General features: G+C 51.1%; 1 protein-coding gene across 1 annotated transcript in view; it reads right to left on the bottom strand.

Moving 5' to 3' along the window:
• Btbd16 (BTB domain containing 16) overlaps window positions 1-18,052 on the bottom strand; it is a 43,650-nt gene extending 25,598 nt beyond the window's left edge. Inside the window, exons 1-7 of the mRNA XM_015498430.2 lie at window positions 17,859-18,052; window positions 14,254-14,327; window positions 11,830-11,973; window positions 8,689-8,778; window positions 7,553-7,667; window positions 4,117-4,186; window positions 2,771-2,901 (exon numbers count right to left, since the gene is read on the bottom strand). Of these exons, the coding sequence (XP_015353916.1) occupies window positions 2,771-2,901; window positions 4,117-4,186; window positions 7,553-7,667; window positions 8,689-8,778; window positions 11,830-11,973; window positions 14,254-14,327; window positions 17,859-18,052 (818 nt within the window). The remainder of the gene's footprint in view (window positions 1-2,770; window positions 2,902-4,116; window positions 4,187-7,552; window positions 7,668-8,688; window positions 8,779-11,829; window positions 11,974-14,253; window positions 14,328-17,858) is intronic.
• Window positions 18,053-26,460: the final 8,408 nt, after the last annotated feature.

The raw sequence follows: 26,460 nt of genomic DNA, 5'->3' as shown, positions 1-26,460 counted from the left end.
TCAGGGTCAGGGCAGGACGTGGACTCTGGAGCCAGGGGAGGCCTTGTCCAGCCCTTCATTAGCCCTCCCATCTCAGGGATAGCAGTTTTACCTGCCAGGTGGGGTGTGAGGATGGAGAGGGACCGTATTCCTAGCACAGCGCACACGGGAAAGCGCTCCGTAACAGGCTCACTCTTAGGTGCAGGCTGGGGTACAAAATCCACCAGCCAGCACCCTGGACCTCGGCAGGTCCCCTGAGGACCCCAGGTCTGGCTACGTTCCTGGAAGGTACCCCTCTTCTTGCACCCTCTACCTCCACCCACAAGCTGCAAACAGCAGACCCCTGGAGAACAGCGCCCATGCTGGGGTGAGTCTGGTCACCCTCCCCTGCCCACTTGGGCACGTGGGCCCATGACGTGACTGAGGCCATGCAAGGCTCTTGCCTCCTTGAGCCGCACGGCCCTGAACTGTCCATGCAAGTGCCTCCTGCGGAGGGCTGGGGGCGCGGGCCGCCGGGTCCCACTCAGTCACGTCTGCCCAGGCTGGCGAGTCTAGACACCGGATGCGTCATGCTCCTGACCTCTTTTCCTGCCCAGTGTGCGTCTTGCCAGGCCTGTGCCATCACCGACGTGCTGATTGTGGTCAGACAGCTTTCCTCATTTTTGGCTAAATGCTTCCAGGGTAGGACAGCTCAGTCTTTCCAAGGGAGGGACCGTGTTATGAAAAGTCTAAGGGATGCCAGGTTTATCTGTTCTTCAATAATTTCAAGAACTTTTCTCCACTGGAGGGTGAGGTGGAGGGTGGGGGACACATGAGTGGGGTACACCAGTGCCCTGGGGGCTGCTCGGGGGCCAGGCTCCTGGGGTCTTCTCTGACAACGTGGTCTCCCTCAACACCAGGACTCTGTCACGTGAGGGGCCCTGCAGGCCCCTGTGTACCCTGAATCCCTGGGATGGGCTGATGATCTAGAATGGGATAGATCTTTCCAGATGTAATTTCTAAAAGTGGGACATTTTCTACCACATAAATGCTAGGAAATACTTATTTTCTAACATGCCACTAAGATTTTGAGTAGACTTTAGTTTTCACTTTTGAAATTTACCCAAAGGGAGCACAACCCTGGAAATTTGGCAATGAATACCAAGGAGCTTTTCAAGAGAGCCCCAGAGAGACCTGACGACTAAATGCAAGATGTGATCCTAGACTGAATCCTGCATTAGAGCGGGAAACGCTATCACGGACAGTGTCGGTCAAGGGGTCTAAGTATCACATCCATGATAAATTTCCTGACATTGATAATTACCCTGGGGTTATATTAAGCAAATTCTTTTTCTGGGGAGATAAACACTGAAGCATTTGGGATAAAGAAGCATAATATATGCAACTTATCCCCAAGTAGTTCAGAAAAAATATGTGGACCTGTGGATATGCACAGAGAAGCAAACGAGAAAGCAAGCAGGGCAGAAACTGACCCATAGGGAGACTCAGGGTAAAGCGTCTAAAAATTGTCCCCACTTTACAATGGTCTGATTTATAAGTTTTCAGCTTTACTATGGTGGGAAAGTTATGTGCATCAGTAGAAATGATACTTTGAATTTTAATCTTTTTCCAGGCCCGGGATATGTCCTTTTTCCTGCTGTTGCGCAGGGGCAGGGCCAGCGCCTCATCACAGCTCCCAGCCAGCTGGCGCCCTCTAGTGGGCGTGTTGCCTGGCTGTGACACTCGGGAGGCGAGGTGCATCCCGTGCAATTTCAGCTTATGCTGGGTTCACTGGATGCAAGGCCGTTGTAAGCTGAGGAGCATCTGTAGAGATATTCTTTATGCTGTTCTTATTTTTCTCTAAGTTCAAAATTCATTTCAAAATATTGTTTAAAAAATGAATTTTAAAAAGCCATTTTGACTTTAATTTCACTTATGGAAAGTCAATGCAGGGAGCTCATGTGAGAGGAAGATAAATGTGCATTAAAGGACATTCATCCATCTGCTACTTATATTGGTAAAACATTGGGAATAGCCTGAAAGTCAAGCACTGAGAATGTTCCCATGAACCACTCAGAGGGATAAGAAGGAACCTGGCAGGGGACAGCTTGCCCAGAGGCCCTGTGTGGTGAGAAATCAGCAGGGGAGTCTGAGAAAGGTCCCTGTGGCTGCTGCTTGGTGTGTGAGATGCAGGAGCAGAGAGCAGAGCAGAAGGCCCTGGACTGGACAGGGTTGGAAGGGAGTCAAGACCAGAGGCAGGACGCCACCCTAGAGGGTGCTGGCTGAGGTGGTCCCTGAGAGACGTGGAGGTTTGGCCTCGGGCTGGGGCTGGGGCTGGGCTCGTAGCCATACTGGAGCTCAGTTTGGAAGCAAAGAAGGCCTCATAGTCAAGGAGAGGCCAAAGAGGTATCCAGAGGACTCTCACGGTTCTACCTTGTGCAGCCATCAATGGTCCCCGGGGCACTGGGGTGGATGGGGTTGCAGTAAAGGGCGGGGGATACTGAAGGTTGACTCTTGGCCTTAATTTTCAGAGAGACCAATAGGCAGTCACGTGTTCAGGTGGAGGACGACTCCGCAAAGGAGTCCGGGCTGGATGGGAGGTTTTATTTTCCTTTTCCCGCCTTTCCCTGTTTTCCAAATTTTCCCACAACAAGTGTGTGACTGTTTGGGAGCAGCAAGTTTGGAATCAAGGAGGACAAGGGTATGTCCTGCAGGGATGTGGGTGCAGCCACCCTGGGGAATCTCCCTTCCCGACAGCCCCCCACTCTCTTCCATACCCACCCTGGGCAGCACCCCCAGAATTAGCTCTGACCTGGGGGACCTCAGCACCTTTTGGAGCAGCTCCTGAGGGATATGCCGAAGATGGATCTGGGTCGCCATCAGAGGGACCAAGTTCATTTCCAGCCACTTCTCGCAAGCGGTGGTGAGCTGCTCTTCCTTGTACTGAGAAGACAAAGCACGGCGCTCAACGGAGGAATTCCTGGCTCTCAGCGCCCTCTGCTGGCCGTCAGTGATACTGCACACATGCTAGAGTCTCGAAAAGCACAGAACGGGCTTACTATGCTCAAGGTATGGCACTCTGACTATTTGAACCAGTCCTCTCTGCCACCCTATGAGGCTAGCTTCCAGTTAACCCTATTTTTACTTATGGAGAAACTGAGGCTCCAAGGTTTCTGTTCTTCCCATGGGAACACACTAGTAAGTGGCAGAGCCAGGAGCAAACCCAGGTTGTCTGACCTTGGGCCTTGCATGTGCAGACCTCTGGGCTGTCAACCGATCTCCTGAGGGCCCGGGAGGGGCATCCCGTTGGAGTTCTGAGGCACAAACTTTAGAAGCAAGGTTGAAAGGACAGGGAAATTGGAAAAGTCTCCCTGGATCCAGGGACCCTGAGAGGGTCTCTGTACATTTAGCATGTTCTCAGGGCTTAGCATCTGTCCAAGCCAAAGATTTTTTGAGAAATGTCAACTAGAATGTAAAGATGTCACTGAGAGTGACTTTCCAACAGTGTGGGGTGAAGGCAGGGACCACATGGTCTTTGTCAAACAGGTACGTAGGACATTCTTAGAGGTGGTGCTAAGAGCACCTGGCATGGGGCTGTGTGCAAATCCTGCATTGCCTGGAGTAAGTCTGTCTCCTGGTGTGAGTGTCCCTGAGTCAGGGAGGGAGCTGGAATCAGGAAGCCTGAGGCGAGGCCTGCACTGCCCCTCAGCTGCTGGCTACCCTGGGAGTTTGCTCCCTTGGTCAGGTTGCTGTTTTCTCCTCTGGTAATAAGAGCTGGATGACATTATTTGCTTCCAACATGGACACACTGACTGGGCTCAGGTGGGACAAGATCTCATGGCTCCATTCTAGAATGTTCTGAAAAGTCTGTGCTGTTTCATTGAGAAAGGCCACGCTACACCCTGTTTCTCAACCTCTGAGGTTGTAAGTATTCTACTCTTAATGCATATCTTTAAAAAGAACTCTTTAAAAAAAAAAAAAAAAAAACAAGTGCACTCCTTTAGTAAAATAAAATATTTCTAACCTTAAATCGGTGACTTTGAATAGAATTTTTGGAGCTGGGCCTGGCAAGTGAAATCAGAGTCCAGAGTGCTCTTGAAGGCCACACCCCATAATCCCATGCCCCTGGGTCTATGTGCCCTGCCCAGGTGTTCTCACCCTGAGGCCAGCCAGGTAGAAGTTCTTGATGGTGCTTGGCCTGAGTCCATTCATCATCGTGACCACACATCTGCGGAGAGAAAGCTGTTGATCCTGGAGGCCCCTTCAGGCTGCTTTCAGGGAGGGGACCCCAGAGTTTTTCATTCAATTCCAGGAGGGCAGCAGCAAACTTTCACAAGGAAGGGAGCCTCATTTTAGGGATATGGTATTTGTTCAGGCCTGTGACAAAGCACTCCAGGCTAAGGCAGATACAACTCATGATCAAATCCCTCAGAGGCAACAATGTGGCCTTGACTCCAGGGCCAAGGTCATTGCTCGGAGCATACATGTCTCCAGATGCCTAAATGAACTCAAGCTCAGCCAAGAGGGCCAGTTGGTTGTCCTCCTGCCTGGAGTGCTTTCTCCCTGCACTGACTATCATGGCGCTGCTAGTGGGGCCTCAGGTCCTGAGCTGCTCTATGAACAAATGGATTTAGAGAGCCTTTCTGTTAGAAGCCTCAGTCCTCTGTCACGGCCAGGCCTGGTTTACTTGCTCACTCATCCTTCAGGGTCTATTTACTAAGCATGCACCCCGTGCCAGGCACTGGTGAAGACAGAGCTAGTGGCTAGGGGGTGATACACATCGTTAAGTCACCAGGTGGACAGATGACCACATTACTACAGTTAAGGGTTCTAAAGTTAAAGCACAATGTGCCCTGGGAATGCAGAAAAGATGAATCTAACCTAACAGGGTTAAATCAGAAAAGAGGTCAGAAACCAGAAAAGTAACATTAAAAACGGGAAGGAAGCCAGGCGTGGTGGTGCATACCTGGGAATCCCAGCGGCTCAGGAGGCTGAGGCAGGAGGATTGCGAGTTCAAAGCCAGCCTCAGCAAAAGAGAGGTACTAAGCAACTCAGTGAGACCCTTTCTCTAAATAAAGTGCAAAAGAGGGCTGGGGGTATGGCTCAGTGGTTGACACCTGGTACCAAAAAACAAAAAACCCCTAAAGGAGCAGGACAAAGAATTGTTTGGGATGGGACTGGGAGACCAGCAGCCCAAGAGAACACAGGGGTGTACCGCCACCTGTGAGGCTAACTTCCTGTTAACCCTATTTTACTTATGGAGAAAATCTGGGTTAGCAGACCAGCAGCACAGGGGGTGGGCCACACCAAGTCATCGAGCTGGCGGGACCGAGGGGTGGACTTGCTGGCCGAATGTGGGGCCACGGAAGACTTGACATTCGGTGACTCAACATTCATACCTAATATTAGCCCCTTTTCAGCAAAACTGTCTTAAAGCATGCTCACACCTTTTTAAACAGGGCACCTGAGAACAGCTCTGGGGCTCTCATATGAAGCCCGATCCTGGCTCCGTATCACTCAGAGGCCACCCTAAGGTGTACCTAAGCTACAGGATTTCCAACAACTCTTGCACATTTTAAATGTATTCCTCAAGGAAGCCACCACGAACTAAAACCACCATGGGCCCTTGGGGTAGGGTGCAGACGGCATGCGTCCTCTGCAGCCGTGCACCAGGGCTGCAGCCGTGCACCTGGGCTCCGCCTCTCACACGTGAAATGGACCAGCCCTCTGTGGACAGCTGCTGTCTCCGCCCTCTACAGAGCAGCCGTGTCCCCTCTGGGCTTGGATTCACTCACTCACTCACTCAGATGAAGAAACAGGAGGTGAAACAAGCCAGGCAGGACATCCCCACCCTCCTCGCTCTCTACACTGACTTGCTCAGGGAATTTGAAAAACAAAGAGCTCTCGGAGGGCACCTCTGTCTTCAGGCACTGGGCACGTGTCCTGCGAGAGCCCAGGAGACGAGCCAGATGCCCTAGGAGACGATTCCCACTAAGGCTTTTCCGTTTGGTTCACTGCCCTCTCGTAAGCATGAATGGCACCGAGGGGTACTACAGGATTCCAGAAAGGGGACGCTCTGATGGACGTGTTTTCTTATCGTGAGCACCAGCTGACTTGGAATTAATCATACATAGCACAACATGTTCCATTTGGGAGCCTCCGCCCTTCACTCTGCCTGACCTGACTCATTTCCTGTGTCTTGGGCCTGTTGGACAGGAGGCCTTCGAGGACAGTGACCTGCCTATCTGTCCCTTTCTGTCTCCTTGCATCCTGGAGAGGCCAAGAGCTCCTTCTTGAAGGAGTGGGCTGGAGAATGAAGGCGTGACTGAATACACGACAGGTGAACCACCCTAGGCAGCCCCACCTGGCCGAGTGCTGCTCCAGGGAGGGGGCAGGCCAGCGACAACACGACCACCCAACTGAGCACAGCAGAGTAGTGCCACGTTCGTGGTGTAGGCTTGGGGCTCCTCGACCTCCTTCAGTTCTTGGCTTTCCTACTTAGAACCTGTGTGGCCTTGAAGCCTCAGGCTCCTCGTCTGTAAAATGGGTGTAGTGACAGTACTACCTCCCAGGAGTGCAGAGAAGATGAAAGGAGCCTGTGGAGAATGTGTCTGACTGTAGCAAACGCGCCACCTCAAAGCCCTTTGTGTCCACATCCCTTAAACCCAGGAAAGTTCTGGGAGGCAGATGGCACAAATACTGAGTCACGCTTTACGGTGGAGACGGTTGAGGTACGCAGAGGCCGAGGGGAAGCTTATTGCAGGGCTGAACACAGCCCCTGCAGCTCACGTGCCCGGACTGTGCAAAAAAGTTCAATAAAAACTGGGCGCCTCTGACTCAACCACCCGAGGCTGGCTGCCTTGCCCCAGCCCCTGGACGTCGCGGGCAGAAGCGGCTCCCTGGGTGTCTGGAGCTCCGGTGTCGTCAGGATGGGGAGCTTTCCCAGCGGACGCCAATCCACTCTGAACTCCTGCTGCCCCCTGGCCAGGTCGCTCCTCCTGGGCAGCCTGGGTGGGGCCGCAGGCTATGAATGTCCAGCAGGGAGGACGCTCCCCACAACCTTGATTTCAATCTTTGCATTTTCTCTGTTCAAAAAGATTTCTAACGTATAACATTCATAGTAATAAAAATATTGTTAAAAAAGAAAAACCAAGACTATCTGATATGAGCAGAAAAGATGAGACCTGAGAGGGACGGGGAATGAGCTTGTCCCCAGTGGCCCGTTTAGGGTAGGCACGAGATCTAGAAGTTTTTAACCCCCAAGTGAACACAGGTGACAATGACAAGCACCTGGACCTGGGGCTCCTGGGAATTCACTCTGCATACCTGCAGCATCTCCCCAGCCAGAGAGCCCCTTCCCCAGTCGCATTTCACTCCTGTGAGTCAAGAATCATTTGGCTAAACTGAGCACGCAGCTGGCTCCAGAGAGCAGGCTCAGGCCCACGCTCCGAGGGCCTGGGGGGGGGGTCGTGCTTTTCTTGGCACACAGGACCCCGGGAGTCAGCCCCGAGAAGAGGACTGTTCCATGCGGTGGGCCGGGAAGGGCGCTTGCACTTGGGCCCAGGCTGGCCCTGGCCCTCCTCCTCCTCCTCACCTCTTGAACAGGCGGCTGAACTGCAGGACGTGGGCGGAGGCCAGCACGCCCAGGACTTCTTCCACGTTCATCTCCTCATCCTTCAGGTAGAGGTTCTTCAGAGCCGTGGCGAAGGCTGGGGAGGAGCAGACAAGGGAGGCCATCAGCACGAGGCTCTGCACTCCAGGCAGCACCCCAGGGCCTCAGGACTCCTGAGCTGGGTAGGCAGAGACGCCCTTGGAGATAAGGCACAGCTGGACCTGGGGCTGGCACTGCCTGGTCCCTGACGACTCCCCGGGGGAGTTCAGCATGGAGCCAAAGCAAGCTGAGCTCCTGCTGGAAGGACCTTCTCTGGGTCTGTGCCTTGGGGTCACCATGAGAGTGAGACATCTTGGGGATCTCTCCCAACCCGGGGTCTGTGGCCCTGAGGGATCACGAGTGCCTGAATTTGTGCAGAATGCCATGAGTAGGTGGGTGAACTTTTTTCTCCAGAGACAACATACAGCTTCCCATGGACTCTCCTTGGAGTCTGGGGACTTTGGTAAGGAACAGAGACTCCTGGGAGGAGCCAGGACAGCTTGATTGTTCAAGAACTGGCCGGCCTTGGTGGGGTCAGATAGGTTTGGCCTGTGGTGCTATCGCGGTGGACTCTGAGGATGACTGGCTGACCCATGCTTAAGTGGATCATCTCCTAACCTAGCCATTCATAGCTGTGTTGTCACGTGATGTCACACATGCCACTTTAACACAGCAACCCATGACTGGGAAAGGATGGGGACAAAGGGAGCCCAAGAGAGCACCCTGGGGGAGGCCTCTGCTAATAGAAGCCGGTGGGGGTCCTTGGCTGGAGGAGTGGGTGGGTGCTGCTGGGGAGCAAAGGTGGCCCGCTGGTGTGGGCTCCGGAGGGGCAGTGCCACTGTCCCTGGCCTGAGAGGCCGGCTCCCTCCTGCCCCCGGGCTCCTTCCCACGGCAGCACCTCCCTCTCCTACGGTTTCACCGTCTTCGGTTTCTCCCAGGTGCCCTAGCCCCCTTGTCCCTTCTTGCTTGGCACTGTTCGGCACTTTGGACAAGGCTGTGTGTGCCACCTGCATGTTCTGAATCTGGGAATGCTGCCCAGTCAGTGGCACATGGGGACAGAGAAGACAGGGCTGCATTACCAACTCTGGTGACCGCTGGATCGTTGATCTTTAGGGAAATGATCATCCTCTTTACACGGGAGCGTTCTTGGACCTTCCCAGGCAACAGAGCTAGGGAAGGAAGTCAGACAGTGATCTGCAGAGGCCAGCAGCACAGTGGAGGCACAGAAGGAGGCTCCCGCTGCCCTTCACTCGCCTGGGTCTCCACAGGCATCCCATTGCATTAGCTCGGTTAATGGATGCATGTTTAAAAGAAGTGCTTTTTAAAAAAAATACTTTCAGACTCACAGGAAGTTACAGAAGTAGTGTAGAGAGTCCCGGACCTGGGGCTGGCACTGCTCAGCTTCCAATGACCCTTTATGGCCGATGCACATCACTCCCTCCCTCCCTCCCTCTGTCCCTCTCCAGGCGTCTCTGGTTCACCTGGGAGTGCACTTGAGCTCCTCGGGTAGGCAGGTCAGGCATTGAGTGGGAGCAGAGTGGCCATCTGTGGGGGACTGAAATGTCCTTCCAGTGGCTGTTGACACTTTGACCCACAGATCTCCAAACTGCAGATGCCTGCCACCAAGGAGTCCCAGGAGGAAGGACTGGGGTCACCAATCCATCTCCAGCCAACCCATCAGCTTGGAGCTGCTCTCAGGCAGCTCTGGGGCAGAAGCCAATGTCCTATCCGTGGCCCCGGGACCTTCATGGCCTCCCACCCCTTCCTCTGCACCAGATCCCAAACATGCCCCTCTGGGTTTGTCTCCAGGACAGTATGGCCCCCTCCTTGCTTCTTTCTCTTCGGGGACCTGCCCACACGTGCCGTCTCAGAGACGCCTTCCTGACCTCACACGTGCGGTAGCACCCACTCCTACCACCTGCGGACAGGCCTTTCCTTCTGCATGGGCCAACCTGCCCACAACCCGCTGTTCCCCCTCAGGGCTGCTGGGGACGATCCACCGGGCAGGCACATTGATGGTCGGCTGGTGGCTCCGTCCCCAGAAGCCACGGCACTCTTTCACACACCGGGGCTCAGTAGATGTCACTGAGTTGCTGGAATGAAGACTCCATCATCAGTGAGCTCAAGGCTCCAGGTAGCGAAAAACCATTTGAGAGCCAAAATGTAGGTCACACTTCAGGAAAAAAGACCCCAAATGCTCCTTTTCTTCAATGTCCCTTCACTATCCTCTGGCACTTGGCTGTTCAGCTTTCACTCAGCAAACATGTGTCAAGCACTGACTAAGCACCAGGCCTGATCCCACCTCTGGGTCATTTTCCCCTTGGCATTACCGCTCACCCTCCTGCTGCGCGACCCTGCCAACCACTCGGCCTGTGGCGGGTAGTGAGTGAGACGATGCCCGCGGGAGGCGGTGGTCAGGCCCGGGAGGGATCTTATGTTTACTGGGCTTTGCCATCATTTTGGGTTTGCTCAGATGGCAGGGTCCTGGCACAAGGCCTGGCATAAACTGAGCACTTCACCCCTTCGTACCAGCCAGGCCAGAGTGAGCAGAAGACAGGTCAACCTCCCTCCAGGTGAAAAAGCCCCCAGATCAGACGGGGCTCATATGCTCAGGAGTTTCTCAGTGTGTGTTTAGTAAGAGAGCCGTTTCTTTTGGATTTTGACCCGAGAATAAATGTGGCCTGCTCAGGGACAGCTGCACCTCTGTGCTAGATGGAAAGGGACCGAGCAGCAGAGAGGCTGTGCCTCTTCACAGAGCCCAGAAACCTCCTCTGCTGCCGACTCCAGGGTAGCAACGTGGACAACCTCAAGAACATGAAGGTGTGTGGGGTCAAGAACACAGCTGTCCTTGGGAGATAAGCTCTGCTTTTAAAGGCACGGCAGGACTTCGCTCCCATGGAACTTCCTGGAGACATGGAGCCCCAGGGATACCTCGGGGGGATCCTGGAGAGTTGTGACAGCCAAGGGCAATGGGGTCTCTTCGCTGTGCCTTCCCTGACACCTCCAGCCAGGTCCAGCCTATGGCCTGGGAGTGGGGGTCATATCTGCAGAGCCACCCTGGTCTCGAGCCTCTTCTCTTCAGTGACATCATTCTAGACCCGTTAAGCCATAATGTTAACAGTGACCCTCCTGCTTCCCAGTGTGCTTGCGGTCTAGGTCACCAGAGCCCTCACTGATGGCTTGGTGAGTGCTCTGATCGGGTACAGAGGAGATGGAAGAGGCCGGTCCTGCTCTTGAGGACACCAGGACAGATGCTTAAGAGCAGTAAAAACCATCCCGAGCGGGAGTCACGGCTGCCACAGTCCTACAGGAAAGCCACGAGGGCTCTCACTGCCAGCTCTGCCGGGGAAGAGCCGAGTCAGGGGCCCGGTGGCCAGGCGGCTCCCAGGGTGCCCTCTCCAGGCCCAGGAGGGGCGGCGGCCAGGGTCTCTGGCTGCCCATCTGGCTCTGGAATAACAAGGCCCTGCTGCCATATCCTGGAGCCGTGATCCCATCCTGACCACCGCTGGCTGGCTTTGGGGACCGTGAATTTTCCACAGCACCTGCTTGTGAGTCAGCCCTGGTGGTGCCCATCTGTTGCCCCAAGAAGTTGGCAATGAAGCTGAGGAAGACATCAAACAGGTAAGAGCAGGCTGAGGTGTCCAGGACTTAAAGGAGGAAAAGAAAAGAAGGAGGGAAGGAAGAAGAGAGAGAGAGAGGTGTGTGACCTAAATTCTTTTTGGAAGGAGAAGTTAAAAAGAAAGAAAAGGAAAAGAGAAAAAAGGGAAAGAAAAGAAAAACCAGAGGCACACAGTAGGCCTCCACCAGCGTAGCCGGGGCAAACAAGCCAAGTCAGCACTAGGACTTCCTGCCTTCCAGAAAGCCCTTCAGGGACTCACACAGTCCATTTCTCTTCTCTAAGAAGCATCTCGAGTTTCCATATCTCCCCTACCAGACTTGGTGAACCCAAGGATGACCCCTGGCAGGGGGCATGTGCTGAGTGCTCACTGGGACCTGGCATTATTGCGGAACCCCCTCCGGTGACCTCCCTCGGGCTTCAGAGCCAGGGGATAAGAGCCTCCGTCCCTGTTGGACAGCTGAGGGCGTGGAGGTTGAGCACACCTTGAGCTCACACCAGAGCCACACCCATATTTCCTGCAGGGACCCTGGTCTCAAAACAGATAACCTCTCTCCAAGCTGGGGTCTCTCCAGCCCGGGCGGGGCGGGGCTTGGGGATCCACCCTGGGTCCGTGGGAAATTACCTCGGTGGGGGCTTGAACCGCCCCGGCCTAGGGCTGCCAAGTACAGCTTGGTCAAGGTCTCCGACTGGAACAGCTGGGGCTGGTGGAGTTCCCACTTGAAGCCCAGGCATTCGAGAGTCACGTCTGAGGGGAGAAAATGACACTGAGCAGCAAGGCAGGAAAGTCCCCGCACAGAGCCGTGTGACTGCCTCCAGACACTCCTTTCAGTCCCAGCTGTTAAGCAGGACAAGTGGCAAGCAGCTGCCTCAGGTCTCAGTGAGGTGCAGCCCTAAAGGAGCTCAGCGACCTGGGGGACACCAGGGCAGCCTCACTGAGCCAGCGGTGAACCCAGAGAGCTGCCGGCAAAGCTGTGGGGCTTCAGGGGCACACGTGCTGCCCTCCCGTTTTGGGAATTGGAAAAGGTTTCCCAGGAACCTTTCAGGGACACTGGCTGGAACACTCTGGTGGGACCTCATTACAGTGTTTCTCAGTCTCAGCACTGTTGACACTCGGGGCAGGTGACGACTATGTGAGGACTGTGCTGTGCATTACGGATGCCCAGCAGCATCCTTAGCTTCTACCTACTGGATGCCAGCAGCACTCCCCTCCCCAGCTGTGACAACCAAGAAGGTCAGCAGACATTGCCAGTGCCCTGGGGAGCAAAATCATTCCTGTTCCCTGCTGAGAACTTCTGGATGGTTAGTACCTGAAAGGCCACAGAAAAGTCACAACACAGCGAGAGGCCTGTCAGAGAGGCAGGGTCTGCTGAGTCTCTCTCCTCTAGGGAGTAGAGATGAGCACAAAGTTCATTATTTCACTAGAAAATATGAAATAAAATGGCAATGTGGGCTGGGGCTGGGGCTCAGTGGGAGAGCGCCCGCCTACCACGTGTGAGGCACTGGGATCCATCCTTAGCACCACATAGAAATGAACAAATAAAATAAGGTGCGTGTCCATCTACAACTACCAAAAATAAAAAAATTTTAAAAAAGACAACGTGAAGAAGGCCCTTTGCAAATTGAAGAAGGTTTTAAATCATTTTTTTTAATGTTTCAACTTTTCCTTTTTTAATATATATATTTTTAGTTGTAGATGGACACCATTTTATTTATTTGTTTTTATGTGGTGCTGAGGAACAAACCCAGTGCCTCGCACATGCCTGGAGAACACGCTATCACTGAGCCACCACCCCAGCCCCCGCAGAAGGTTTTATAGGGGGAATCTTGTCTGTGGATTGCATGGATGATTTAAAAAGAAGAGACTTTCACAGGAGGGCAGGTGGAGTATCCAAGGACACCAGCCAGGTGAGGCGGGGTGAGAGGGCTCTGCACAGCTCAACTCCTGTGTTAGCACAGAGCTGGAGGAAGGGATGACGCAAGGGCTGAGCTCCCCAAACCCTGAATTTCAATGCTAGATAGGACCTGTAGGGCTAACGAGCCCCATCCAGTTATTTCTTGGCTTTGCCATCAGTGTGACTGTGTGACCTGGGATATCTGTTTCTTCTTCCTGTTACTATTCTTGCTATTCACCTGGGGATCACACCTTACTTCTTGGATCAGCCCAGGTGGTCTGGTTAGGCTGAATTAGAAAAAAAATCCCACTCTTAGGGTGACCACAGGCAGGAGCATAACTGGATCAAACATGGTCCCTCACTGGACATTGCTTTCCACTTTCAAGGACGGCCAATGCAGGACAGACATCGCCAGTCGATCTTAGAGCTCTTTCTCCGAGTCAGGAGATAGCCTCAAAAGATGGACCTTTTCTGGGTCAATCAGAATTGATGGGTGAGAAGAAATCTATTAGTCTCTCCTTGGAAAGGGGCTCAGCTCTGAACTCAGGCAGCACTACATGGGGTCGGGTTTATCCTTCCCCAAAAAACTTCTTTAAGGGCTGACTTTGGGCTGGGGGAGTAGCTCAGTGGTAGAGCCCATGCCTAGCATCATGAGGCTCTGGGTTCAATCCCCAATATCACAAGAAAGAAGAAAAGAAGGAAAGAAGGGAGGAAAGAAGGGAGGAAGGAGAGAGCTGACTTGTCTAGGTTTCTTGTGGCTCAATGGACCTTTGTTCAGAACTGGATGGTCCAGTTCTGATTCTTGGTTCTATTTCAGGAAAGTTCTCTTGGACAAGCACAGATGTGGATGTCCAAGTCATAACTGGTTAAAGCCCAAAGGGGATAAAGCAGCCCAAAGCAGCTGCCTGGTGCTGAACGTCACTGTTTCGTCTTCCAATCTAAGGGCGACTCGTTAGTCCGTTTGTCCTTGTGTGTTTACTGAGCTTGGTTTTCATTCATCATGTATTTGACAAATATTTACAGGCCAGTGGACAGGAATGGTTGCTTGAGGTCTAGTGATCTGAACTGTAAAGACCACAGAGTCCCCTAAACTCAGCCACATTCTGATTTCACCCACAGATGACAAAACTCACCTGCTTCCCCGTTTTGGCTGGCCTTGTCCTTCAAATTCTCAGTGAAAATTTTCTGGATTTTTGGAATACGTAACCTCAAGGAAAAACACAAACCAAAAAAATCCAAGAGTTAATCCTGATATTTTTCTCCAGCTGGGACACACACCACTCCAGTGTGTGCTTCCCTGCAGCCACCAACAACCACCTTGTCACATCATGCCCTTTGGGGGAGCTTCCTCAGGTCACTGTGCATGGATTTGACCACTGTAGGCTGCCGGCTGGTCCCCAACACTGACTCCCATGTCCAGTCTGTGGGTCGGTCTTACCAGGGAGGTATTGAGGCTGCCCCTGGCTGCCCGAACTACACCTTATTTGGTGAGTCTCTAAAACAATGGCAGATGGTAGGTGCTCAATAAATATCCTTTGGAGAAAACAACAGCATGTTCTACCCACTTTTGGGACTAAATCACCAACAATTTTGTTTGGCAGTTATACAGTCCCCAGTCACAGTGCCTCTAGCCTGCTCCTCCTGCCAGGGTCCAGCCCCTAGGGCCCAGGCTGGCCTGCTGAGTGCCGTCATGTCCAGCTGCTTGCCTCCACCTGATGATATTCTGTTGTATTGGTCCGTGGTCTTTGTCTTTATTATCATGACCTTTACCTAAGCTCCTCCCGGTCACTCACTCCTCCACCCCCACCGCCAGCCCTCCTTCACAGGATGCAGGCCTGGTCCTGCAGAGCTGGTCCTGCCTCTCCTGCTGAGTGTCCCTACCGCCCCCCAGTGCTCCCAAACTCCTTGGCCCAGCTAAGAGCTCCTGCGTCACTCTCTGCCTCATGCCTCATTGGGTGCCCCCCCATCCAGCCCCTTCTGACAGCTTCAACCGTAGGCGGGCTCCTGCTTCCTCTCCCCCACAGGCCCTGCCACAGGGCCCCAGCGCACTCCTGCTCTTCTGCTTGCCTTTTTCCTTGAGGGGCTCCTACACACCTTCAGGATGGACTTTGTCGTTGCCTTGTCCAGTGAAGCTAGGCCAGCGCCCCCCCCCACCCCAGGATGAGCACCACTGAAGGCCCTTCTGGGTGACTTGTGGCTGCCCAATTGCTCAGGGTCCTCTGCACCATAGAGCATTGGTTTATAGCTCTGCCCTGTCGTTCAGATCTGCAAGCCATCATGCCGGGGCTCAGTGAGTGTCTAAATGGATGAATGACAAATAGATAAATGCTTTTCCACAAACACTAGGTACTCAGCCCACTAAGCAAGGAAATGAAACAAAATTTGAGTCACATATTTATGGTTTGAGGGTGGTCATCCCAAAAAGGCCAGCCAGCCAAGGAGCACTTGATGACCACATCTGGTCCCGGTAGTGTGGTGTCTACTCAGGCATGCTGTTTTCCTGCACTCCCAGAAGCCCTCGCGGGCCAGGGTGCGTGGAGGAGCTGTGAATAATACTGCCCGTGACGCCCTTTCCAGGGCCAGAGAGGGTTGGGAGTGACTCAGTCTCAGGAGGGGCCCAGGGAGCATGAGTTGTTTACCCACCAGGACTGTGGGCAGGACCCAGCCACCCTCACATCCTCCCTCAACCCCCTGGTGGCTTGGGTGACATGTTTGGGAACATAGAGCTGGACAGGGTCAAGAGTTTGGACCATGTCTTCAAAAGGGAGCAATGAGTTTTGGAAAATATGGGGCAATGCCCATGAGCTCAACCACACTCACAAACATCCCTGTCACCAGCTGAGCCAGGAGATGCCAGAGCAAAGTGAGCACCCTGCCTCCTCCGGGGATCGAGGTGCCTCTCAAGGTGGGCTCTCCATCATTCCGGCTCTGCAGAACCCAGCGAGTGATGGATGAATGGCATCTCTTTACCCTTTGGGGGACTAAATGGCCTGAGATGAACGACGTGGCAGATGGAGACATGGGGACTGTGCTCTTAGGCTGGGAGCTCCCTCCCCCAAATCATGGCCCATGATGGAGAAAGGAAGGGGATCCTCTAAGTTTCTCAGGGATACATGGCCTCCTTCAGGAGTCTCACAGACCTGGGCTGGGTCCCAGTCCTTCCGTTTTCTGCCATGCAGCCTTGGACCAACCTGTGTCTCAATGCTTTCCTCATAAAATGGAGATGTCTGGGTGGGCAGAGGGCAAATGTCCGGGAGGCCGTGTCCACGTGCACTCAACTGACATTTGCCCTTCCGCTTCCTCTCTGACTCAGACCCTCAGGCTCTCAGCCCACTCTCCTGGAACTGCTCTCTGGTAAACATCTAGGGGTCCCATTTTGACATCTTGCCCCTTGGTGTGACCTCCCTCTGCCCTTGGGATGGGCGTGGTATTGCAGGCCATATGGGAGGAAAACATCAGGCAGGGTCACCAGCTGGGGAGCAGGGAGGGCTCTGGGCCCTGTCCAGCACCATGACCCTTAGAGTCTTAGTGGGGTGGCCCTTCCCTTGGGCCCTGCCTGAGGAGTGCTTCACCCATGCTGGATTTCTGGGTTCAGGTGACAGTGTGAGTCCACACATGCCACATCTCACCAGGGACTCTGCCTGACATGGGCGTACTTGTGCCAAACGCTGTTCTGAACTCTTTCCTTGGATTATGCCATAATTCTCACTGCAATCCCATAAAACAGCATATCCTGTATGCAGATAAAGAAACTAAGGCACAAAAGGATAAGGTTGTTTGAAAGGAAGCCAGCATTTCCTCATCTGTCACCCCTTCCCCCATGGCCCAGGCCCTGAGGGGGAGAGCAACCAGCGGTGCTGCAGCATCTCTGAACACTGGCCTGAGGGCCCGCAGCATTGTGGACACAGATGCAACCAACTGGCCAGCTGGGCAACACCCAGGCATGGGCCTGCTCAGGACAGGACATAAATGGGAAGTTGGAAGCCCGTGTCCCAGCTTCCTACCCGAGAGCCTTTACCAACCAGAAAACAAGATGGGTCCAGCTCCTGTCCAAGCACCCAGCGCCCTCAAGTGGAAGAAGCAACAATTACAGCATCAGCAACAGGAGCAGGGCTTGCTGTGGGCGTTTCAGGGGAGGGATGGATGTCTTGTGGTTCAACCAGGCTCCCCATTGGCCAGGGGGTCTGGAAGGGAAGGGAGGGAAGATGTGGCCACTAGCTCAGCAAACAGAGGGCAAGCAGAAATTGTGTGCCAGACTCTTCCCCAGGGGTGCAGTCCCTGCTCATCAGACTTGACCTTCAGCTCATGAGATAGATACTGCCAGCCAGAGTGCATGGAATCCCACCAGTAGAGGCACTAGGGAAGTGAAGAGTTCCTTCTGCAACAGGTCCAGTCTGTTGTGGGGACAGGTATGAGAAAACTCATAGCGTGGAGGAGTGAAAGTCCAGCTGGCTGCTGAGGGGCCATGAGATTGAGGGGGATCAACTGATGGGTAGAAATGGGCATTTGTGAGAGGTGTCCAAACACTCAGCCACCAAGTTTGGTCAAGAAATCATTCAGTTCCTGGATGGTACATTTAGAATCTTGTGGGGTTCTCCAAGTTCCAGGTGCAAAAGAAAAGTCTAGAAAAAATATTGTCAGCCTCTCTCTGCATTTTTGTCACCACCTTGCCAATGTGCCCATGACAGCCCCTCCATCTAATCAGGGTGGCCCAACCACAGGTGCGGATTCCCCCTACCTTTCTGGGTTCTTCAGAGATTCCTCAATGTCTATACCCAAAGCCTGGCACATCTGGGGAAGTGCCAGCAGGTCCCCAAAGAAAGGCTCTTGAGGCAAACGCCACCGGTTGGTTGAGCCAACGATCCGGCGCTCCAGCCGTGCTTTGTGTTGCTGGGTGATTAAAGAAAGAGAAAATCTTAACTTCCTGGGCATGCCAGAGTTTCCAAATTGTACAGCAGGAAGAAAATCAAGGCAAACTTTAAATTGCTGGTTAATTTTCAAACATGCTAATATTTCTCATAGTCTCTTCTCAAGATAAGGATGCTGTCTGTATTCCATAGACCAAGGATCTAAAGCTACAGAGTTATTTGGAATTTAGGATTAAGGACAGGAGGGGCCAGAGGCCAAAGGTCAGGGGGAAAAAATTGGTTTCCTCACAGGTTGCTCTGAAGAGTCCACAAGTCATAGTGTTTGGCTTGAAGTACTGTTCTTTAAGTATCCTAATGTCATTCAGAGAGACTAAACTAAGGAGATCCTGGGCAGGGGCCTTTCTTTTTTAGCAAAATATACAAAACATAAAATTCATATTTGAAAAATATGAAACACATTATTCATTTTTAAAGGGTACAATTCAGTGACATTTAGCACATTGATAATGTCACGTGACCATCACCAGTATCGAGTTCCAGAACATTTTCATTGCCCCACAAAAGAAGCCCTATACCCATGAAGCTGTCACTCCTCTCTCCCCTCCCTGCCCTGGTGACCTCTAAGCTGCTTTCCGACTCCTCATATTTGCCTGTTCTGGATATTGCGTGCACGTGGAATCACATGGTTCAAGGCCTTTGGGGTCTGGCTTCTTTCATTTAGCAGCATTATTTCCACACTGCGTTCCTTTTCGAGGCGGAATAACGGTGCACTATGTAGTATGCGGCATTTTGTTTATCTAGTCAGCAAAGGGACACGGTTGTGCCTCCCCCTAGGGCTATTGTGAAGAGGCTGCTGTGCATATTCCTGGGTGAGCTGTTGCTGATGGCCTGTCTTCTAATTTTTATTTGTTTTTTGATACCCAGGAGTGGAACTGCAGGGTCACTTGGAATGGGGCCTGACTTAGAAATTTTCTTGAGGCTTCAGAAGAACTTCAGCTATTTCCTTAAGGGAGTGGGAGACCACCCACCATGAAAATAAACCTCAGACTCAAGACTCAAAGAAGCCAAGCAATAAAAAAGCACCACGAAAAACACAATGGACATAATTGGTCCTAAGCCTTCCAGACACCAGGAGGGTGGTGGAGGGACTGTGGACTGTGGAATGGAGGCTCTGAGCATAAATCTTCTTCTTCTTTTTTTTTTTTTTGTGGTGCTGGGGTTTGAACCCAGGGTATTGTGCATTCGAGGCAAGCACTCTACCAACTGAGCTATATCCCCAGCCCCTGAGTTCAAATCTTGTTATTGCCACTTACTAGTTGTATGGCATTAGGAAAGTCACTGTACTCTTTTTTGAGCCTCTCTTGCCCTCATGTAAAGTGGAATCAGGTGAAATGGGAAGGATCTATGACAAAGATGATGATAATGACAACATATGATGATTATGACAATGGTACTGATGGTGGTGGTATGATGATGGTGTTGATGGTGGTGATGTTGGCGGTGGTGATGATGGTGGTGATTGCAGTGGTAGCAATGGTGAAGTGTGATGGTGGTGATGGTGACCGTGATGGTAATGATGGTAGTGATGTTGATGGTGATAATGGTGATGGTGGTGATGATACCATCTTGCTTTCAGAGTTGTTAAAAGGGATCATGTAAAGCTTGAGAAATAGGCGTTAGCATAGTGCCTAAAATATGGCGGGAGACTGAAAACTGGCTTGGGGTCCAGATGTAGTCCTGCTGTTGTGTGAGGCATGCACAGGGGTCAGCGCAGACAGTGGGCTGCTCTCTGCTTTCTGGACGGTGCTGCCTGGACATGCTCTTCCCAGCAGAGTCAGCCTGTAGAGCTGGAGGCCCTGGGAGGTGCCAGCCCTTGAGGAAACCTGGCAATCCTGCTGAAACCCGGTGCCTCTCCTCGCCATGACCTCCTCCTTGTGAGGCTGATCTACTCACCGGATTCAACATTTTAGTGAATGGCAGTGGAGATACACAGCAGGAAAGAGATGAGCACCTGAAAGGCAAAAGAGCTAAATTTGAAATGTTCAGTAAATTTCCAAAGGGTCCTTCAAAATATTATGGAGGAAGTTGGCCTAAAGAATCTATATTTTGCCACAAAGTAAGGAGTCAGTCTCAAATGTGTGTTATTTGTCAAATCAAGAGGATATCTGGTTTTTAAAGGCACAGGAGTAGACAGACAATTCTCTGCCATTGTGCTGGGTAAGTGACTCAGATATAGCAGCACAGGGACAGCCTAGGATTCTCTGCACTGCAAAGCTGAGGAGGACCAAAGGCCGACAACAAACAGGCTGATTGTAAAATTTACTAAAGGGATAATATCATTATTATTTTAATATTTATTTTTTAGTTGTAGGTGGACACAATACCTTTATTTTATTTTTATGTGGTGCTGAGGATCGAGCCCAGTGCCTCACCCAGGTAGAGTCAGCGCTCTACCTCTGAGCCACAACCCAAGCCCCAGGTAATATTATTAATAGGCCCAAACAACAGGTGTGGCCAGGGCTGTCCTGGACCCAGGGGACTTATGGCCAGCACAGCTTAGAGGGTTTGAAAGGGAATAAACAGAGGATTTTCCAACTGTCTTTCAAGGCAATTTGTTTGCATGCAACAGAAACCAATCTGGCCGGGTGCAGTGGTGCATGCCTGTCATCCCAGGGGCTTGGGAGGCTGAGACAGGAGGATCATGAGTTCAAAGCCAGCCTCAGCAAAAGTGAGGCAATAAACAACTCAGTGAGACCCTATCTCTAAATAAAATACAAAATAGAGGGATGTGGCTCAGTGGTTGAGTGCCCCTGAGTTCCACCCCTGTTACCCCCCCTTTCTCCCCAAAACCTTGCCTATCAAGTCAGCCTGGGCTGGGGTGTAGCTCAGTGGTGGAGCAACTGCTTAGCGAGTGTGAGGCCCGAGGTGTGATTCCCAACACCATGAAAAAGATATGTCCTTCATGGCTGGATTTCCACCTTGCCCAGGAGGTTTCTCCCGTCCCCAGGAAATACAAAGCTACTTCTCTCACCCCCTTCCCACCCAGGAGTTAGAATGGCCTGCAACTCGCTACCTGAAAACCCCCCTCCAGCTTCCCATGTCCCTTGATTTCAACCCCAAGACCTCAACATGGTGGAGAGGAATCGGAGAACAGAGGACAGCGTTCCACACCAGGGCAGACCTAGTCTGCCCAGAATGAGACACGCCACCAGGACTCCAGGATGGCAGGAATCCTTCAGCTTGGAGAAAGGGTTTGGGGTTCGCCTGGAGCTCTCCCAGCCACTGCTTCCCTTGACAGGATACCCGGGAGCCTCACTAGCTGATCTTGAACCAGGGGTATCTCCGTGGCCCAGAACGTGTGTGTTCTTTTCTCATCCCACCAGGCAATATGCCCTTAGTGGCTTCTGAGAGTCAGCTCCTAAGTCCCCCTGAGTAATGGCAGCTGCTCCTGGTGGCCCCTCAGCTCCCAGAGCCCCTGCTCTCCAGCCAGGAATTCCTGAAGTCCCTCTGCCAGCTGAGCCCAGTGTGAGCAGGACCCGGCCCTCCGAGGCCCTCTCGGTCTCTAGACTGGATAGAAGAACCAGTCCTACTTACAGTTGGGAGGCCCTTTCGCCCAGCAGCGGAGTGTTTACTGAGGAGATGTGTCCAGGGGAGGGACCCTCATCGCACTGTCTCTGAATTTCAGGGGGGCTGGCGGCTGGTCACTCCTGAGCCTGAATTCCGATAGCTCTGATGACATCTGGAGCTCACCCTTTTCTTCTTAGCTGGGCGCTTGCCTTGGTTTCCTGGGGGCATTGCGGGCACCATGGCGACAGCAGGCAAGGTTCCAAGCACTTCCTGTTCTGGGTTCTGGTTTCAGCGCAGGATGGGGCATATCCCAGGTTCTCAGAGGGGAACTGAAGTTCTCACTGTGAGCAAGGGCTTCTCACAGGGACTAACTGGGTCCCAGGTACTTCCTCCCCAGCCTCCTCCCAGAGAAGCAGTGCCACCCCGGTTCCCTTAGAGCACCAGGATCTTCCTGGAGCCACCTGGGGCCACCTGGAAGAGTCTTTAAAAAGGCTTCCCTGAGGGTCAAACCCTGAGCATCAGCTGTCAATGAGGTTAGACTGCAGGTTCTCAGATCCCTCCTAGCTCTGACATTCTGGGGGACTCTAGCTTTCTGTATCCAGAAATGTTTGGAGAAAAATATTTCAATAAAAATGGAGTTTTACAATATTAAGAGCTCTGCCTAATGGGTTGCTTTGTTGATGGGTAATTTTTCAATTTATTCTCTCTGGGAACAAGAACTACCTAAAAGTCAAGGGCAAGACCAAGAGCTTTTGTGGCGGGGACCAGGGTGGAACCTTGCCGTGTCTTCAGTGACTTGGCTTGCAAAGCCTCTGCCCCCGACCGAGGAACGCATCAGTCACATCCACCTCGAACCGTGGTCCATCAAGCTTGGACCACTACTCTAGGGTTGCAGAAAGCCCTAGGCATAGTAACAGGAACCTGAAATTGGGCAGATTATGAGATTGGAGGATGGACTGTCTCCCAGGTTTCTTCTCAGCCTCTCCTGAGTTATGGAAATTACAAAGTAGCACAGGAGAATAGCTACTCTACCTGTAATTGTGTTCAAGAAAATAGGAAGCCCACATAACACACACACACACATACACACACACACACACACACACAAGAAAATATAAGACACTACATAGTTGGGAGGCAACTCTGAATTTACCTCTCTCCTTATCCTGCAATCCTGCCGGTCCTGATGCCCGAACTCTTTGCAGAGTAGTTGGTTACTCTCTGTCTTCTAGGAACCCAACAACTGAACTTGGCTCTTAGAAAGTGCTTGACAAATCCTCTAGAATTGGTTGATTGAATGTACTACTCAACAACTCTGCTTTTGCATGTGGATGGATGTTGTGTGTGTGTGCATGCCTGTTCATACATGTGTGTATATGTGGGTACATGTGTCCATGTGTGGGTACATGTGTCCCTGTAGGTCCTGGTCCTGGTGCTAGTACACAAATGTCATTGTTGGCAATTGCATTCATGTATTCATGAATGGGGTGGACTGGTTTAGAGCAGTGTCTTTGGGTTGTACATTGGATGTGGGGTTTGGGAATAAAATAGGAGGGGGTTTTGTGGTAGGCTATGAGTGACCCTAGCAGCTGCTGCCATCTGGCTGAAGAACAATTGATACTCAGGGTTTTGTGTTTAGTGGCAGCAGCAGCAGCTGGTGCCACAGTCAGACTTGAGGTGGGGTCCAAAGGAACCCACTGTCGCTCTCCTCTTTGACTAGCACTGCCAGAGAGGTCAGGAGAGGCAGGAGGGATGCATTTGGCAGGAGAACAGTGTGGCAAGAGACTGGGGGCAGACACTGCCTTTGTTTTACATTTTAGATCCTGCCTACCCTCCCCTGGGTAGCCAGCCTCCAACCCTGCTGCCCGGCCTGCAGGAGCCAGAGGCAAGAGGCAGAGCCTACCTTCCTGAGCCAGGCCCCGGGGCTCTCACACTTGAAAAACAAAGTATTGTGGAATTTTTTTTTCCTTTGGCAAATGCAACTCACTTATAGGGACAATTTCAGAGGCAAAATATATTGAAAAGAAAAATAATTAGAATTCCATGGCCAAAGTTAACTGTCAATAGTATATCAATATTTTTGTGTGTGTATACATAAATTTTAAAAGATGAGATTGTACTCTATTTACTTTTTTCACCTGAGTTGTTCACTCAAAATATTACAAATGTCTTCCCCCACATTCTTCTTGTAATTCTAATTTGTTATATATGACAGCAGAATGCATTACAATTCATATGACACATATAGAACACAATTTTTTATATCACTGGTTGTATACAAAGTATATTCACCTCATTCGTGTCTTCATACATGTACTTAGGGTAGTGATGTCCATCTCATCCCACCCTTTTTTCTACCCCCATTCCCCTTTCCCTTCCTCTCTCACCCCCTTCCCTATCTAGAGTTTGTCTACTCCTCCCATGTTCCCCACCCCACCCCACTATGAATCAGCCTCCTTATATCAGAGACAACCTTCAGCATTTGTTTTTTTTGGGATTGGCTAACTTCACTTAGCATTATCTTCTCCATTTACCTGCAAATGCCATGATTTTATTCTCTTTTATTGCTGAGTAATATTCCATTGTGTATGTGTACCACATTTTCTTTATTCATTCATCCACTGAAGGGCATCTAGGCTGGCTCCACAGTTTAGCTATTGTGAATTGTGCTGCAATAAACATTGATGTGGCTGTGTCCCTGTAGTGTGCTGTTTTTAAGTCCTTTGGGTATAAACCAAGGAGTGGGAGAGCTGGTTCAAATGGTGGTTCCATTCCCAGTTTTCCAAGGAATCTCCATACTGCCTTCCATATTGGCTGCAACAATTTGCAGTCCCACCAGCAATGTTTGCCTTTTCCTCCACATCCTCGCTAACATTCTTGAGCATGACTATTTATGGTGACATTGTTTCCTGGTGTGGAGCAGATGGTGGTTGGTGTAACCAGCCCCCTCTGCTGGACATCAGTGGTGGGTGCAGGCCCTGCAGCCAGGCAGGCTGAGTGTCTGCACAGGGGAACTGCAGCAGCGCACACCGACAGCCACATAGGCACACACACACATCCTGCACCTTTCCTTTTAAAGTTTGGTCTATTGCCCCCATCCTATCCCAATTCCAAGACCATGGTGTGTGTGTGTGTGTGTGTGTGTGTGTGTGTGTGTGTGTGTGTATGCAGTGTAGGGGTATATCGTAGAAGAAGCCTGCATAAGTGGACAGATCTGCTTTCTCTATGCTGCTTCTTCCTCTTCACCCAAAACTTTTCCCAGATAATTGCCCCTGGACTTTAGGGCCTCATGTAAGTTTTCAATTAAAAAGTCTGATGGAGGGCTGGGGTTGTAGCTCAGTGGTAGAGGGCTTGCCTCGCGTGCATGAGGCCCTGGATTCGATCCTCAGCGCCACATAAAAACAAGTAAATAAATAAAAATAAATATATTGTGTACATGTACAACTAAAAAATGTTTAAAAAAAAAGAAGAAGAAGTTTGACGGAGCTGGGGTTGTGGCTTAGTAGTAGAGCCCTTGCAAGTCACATGTGAGGCACTGGGTTTGATTCTCAGCATTGCATACAAAAAAATAAATAAAATAAAGGTTTATTAACAACTAGAAAAAAAATTTGTAAAGTTTGAAATACATTACCCAGGACTTTCTTGACATCCCACCTGCCCTGTGGGGACCACTTCTGGGGCACCCAGGTAAGCAGGTCCTTGGGCTCCCCCTACTGGCCACTGTAGGGAGTGTCTTTCTGCTTAGGGTGCCATAGTCCTGATGGCTTCTACATAGAAAGCCTGGCCTTGGCTGGGTCCATCACTTCCTGCAGCATCTGAGCTCAGGGATCCAGGGCCTTAGTCCCACCCCTAGAGTTCTTAGCACATACATTCTCCACAGAACTTTCAGGAACTAGGCTGTAAATCAAAGACAACAAATAAATATAAATGAAAATAGCTCTAGCATCTTTCTCTGAAAACTATTTACCTGGTGGTGCCCAGCATGCTCAGGATGTGCAATGACCTAGACACCTGAGTCCAGTCCATGGGAGGGAAAGAGAAGAGCATAATGTACATCAGCATTCCAGCCACTGGAGTGGGGGAGGGATGTCCAAACAACTGCTTTCTATCTCACCTGACTTGGAACATCAATGAGGAACTGGCACACTGGGGTCCCTAGGGGTTAAAAACAAAACAGAACTCAATGTCTTGTAGCACTAAAACACCAGCAGCACTGCAGACAGACACAGGGGAAGAAGAGGCTGCAAAGTCCTAAAAAGAAGCTGACAACAATTCCTGATGAAATGCACAAGCCCAGAAGAGATACACCTCCAGAGAAAGTTTGCGAGGCCCCCAAAATTAGTAGCCAGGCTGTTTGTTTCTTATGAATGTTTTTTTCCTGTTTGAAAATAGTCTATAAAGACTGGAAGAGGTGGTTGTTTGATAAAATAATAAAAAAACAGCAATAAATAAATAAATAAATAAATAAAATAAGAAGGCACATGAAGAAACAGGGAATAATATCTCAGTCAAAAGAATGTTTCAAAAATAGACCGTCAAGAAATGGAGATCCGTGAGTTACCCAACAAGGAATTAAAAATAACTATCTTACAGAAGTTCAATGTGTTATAAAAGAATACAAACAAAATCAGAAAAATGCTATATGAACAAAGTGAAAATATCAACAAAGATAGGAATCATAGAAAAGAACCAAGAAGAAATTCTGGAACTGAAGAATATAATAACTGGTTGAAAAAATCCCTAAAGGAGTTGACTAACATATGTGATCGAACAGAAGAAAGAGGGACTGTGGTTGTGGCTCAGTGGTAGAGCACTTGCCTAGCATGTGTGAGGCACTGGGTTCAATCCCTGGCATCATATAAAAATAAACAAATAAAATAAAAGGTATTGTGTCCATCTACAACT

This window comes from Marmota marmota, unplaced genomic scaffold, assembly GCF_001458135.2.
Source record: "Marmota marmota marmota unplaced genomic scaffold, marMar, whole genome shotgun sequence".
NCBI lineage: Eukaryota > Metazoa > Chordata > Mammalia > Rodentia > Sciuridae > Marmota > Marmota marmota.
This window is presented reverse-complemented; position numbering and strand designations above follow the sequence as displayed.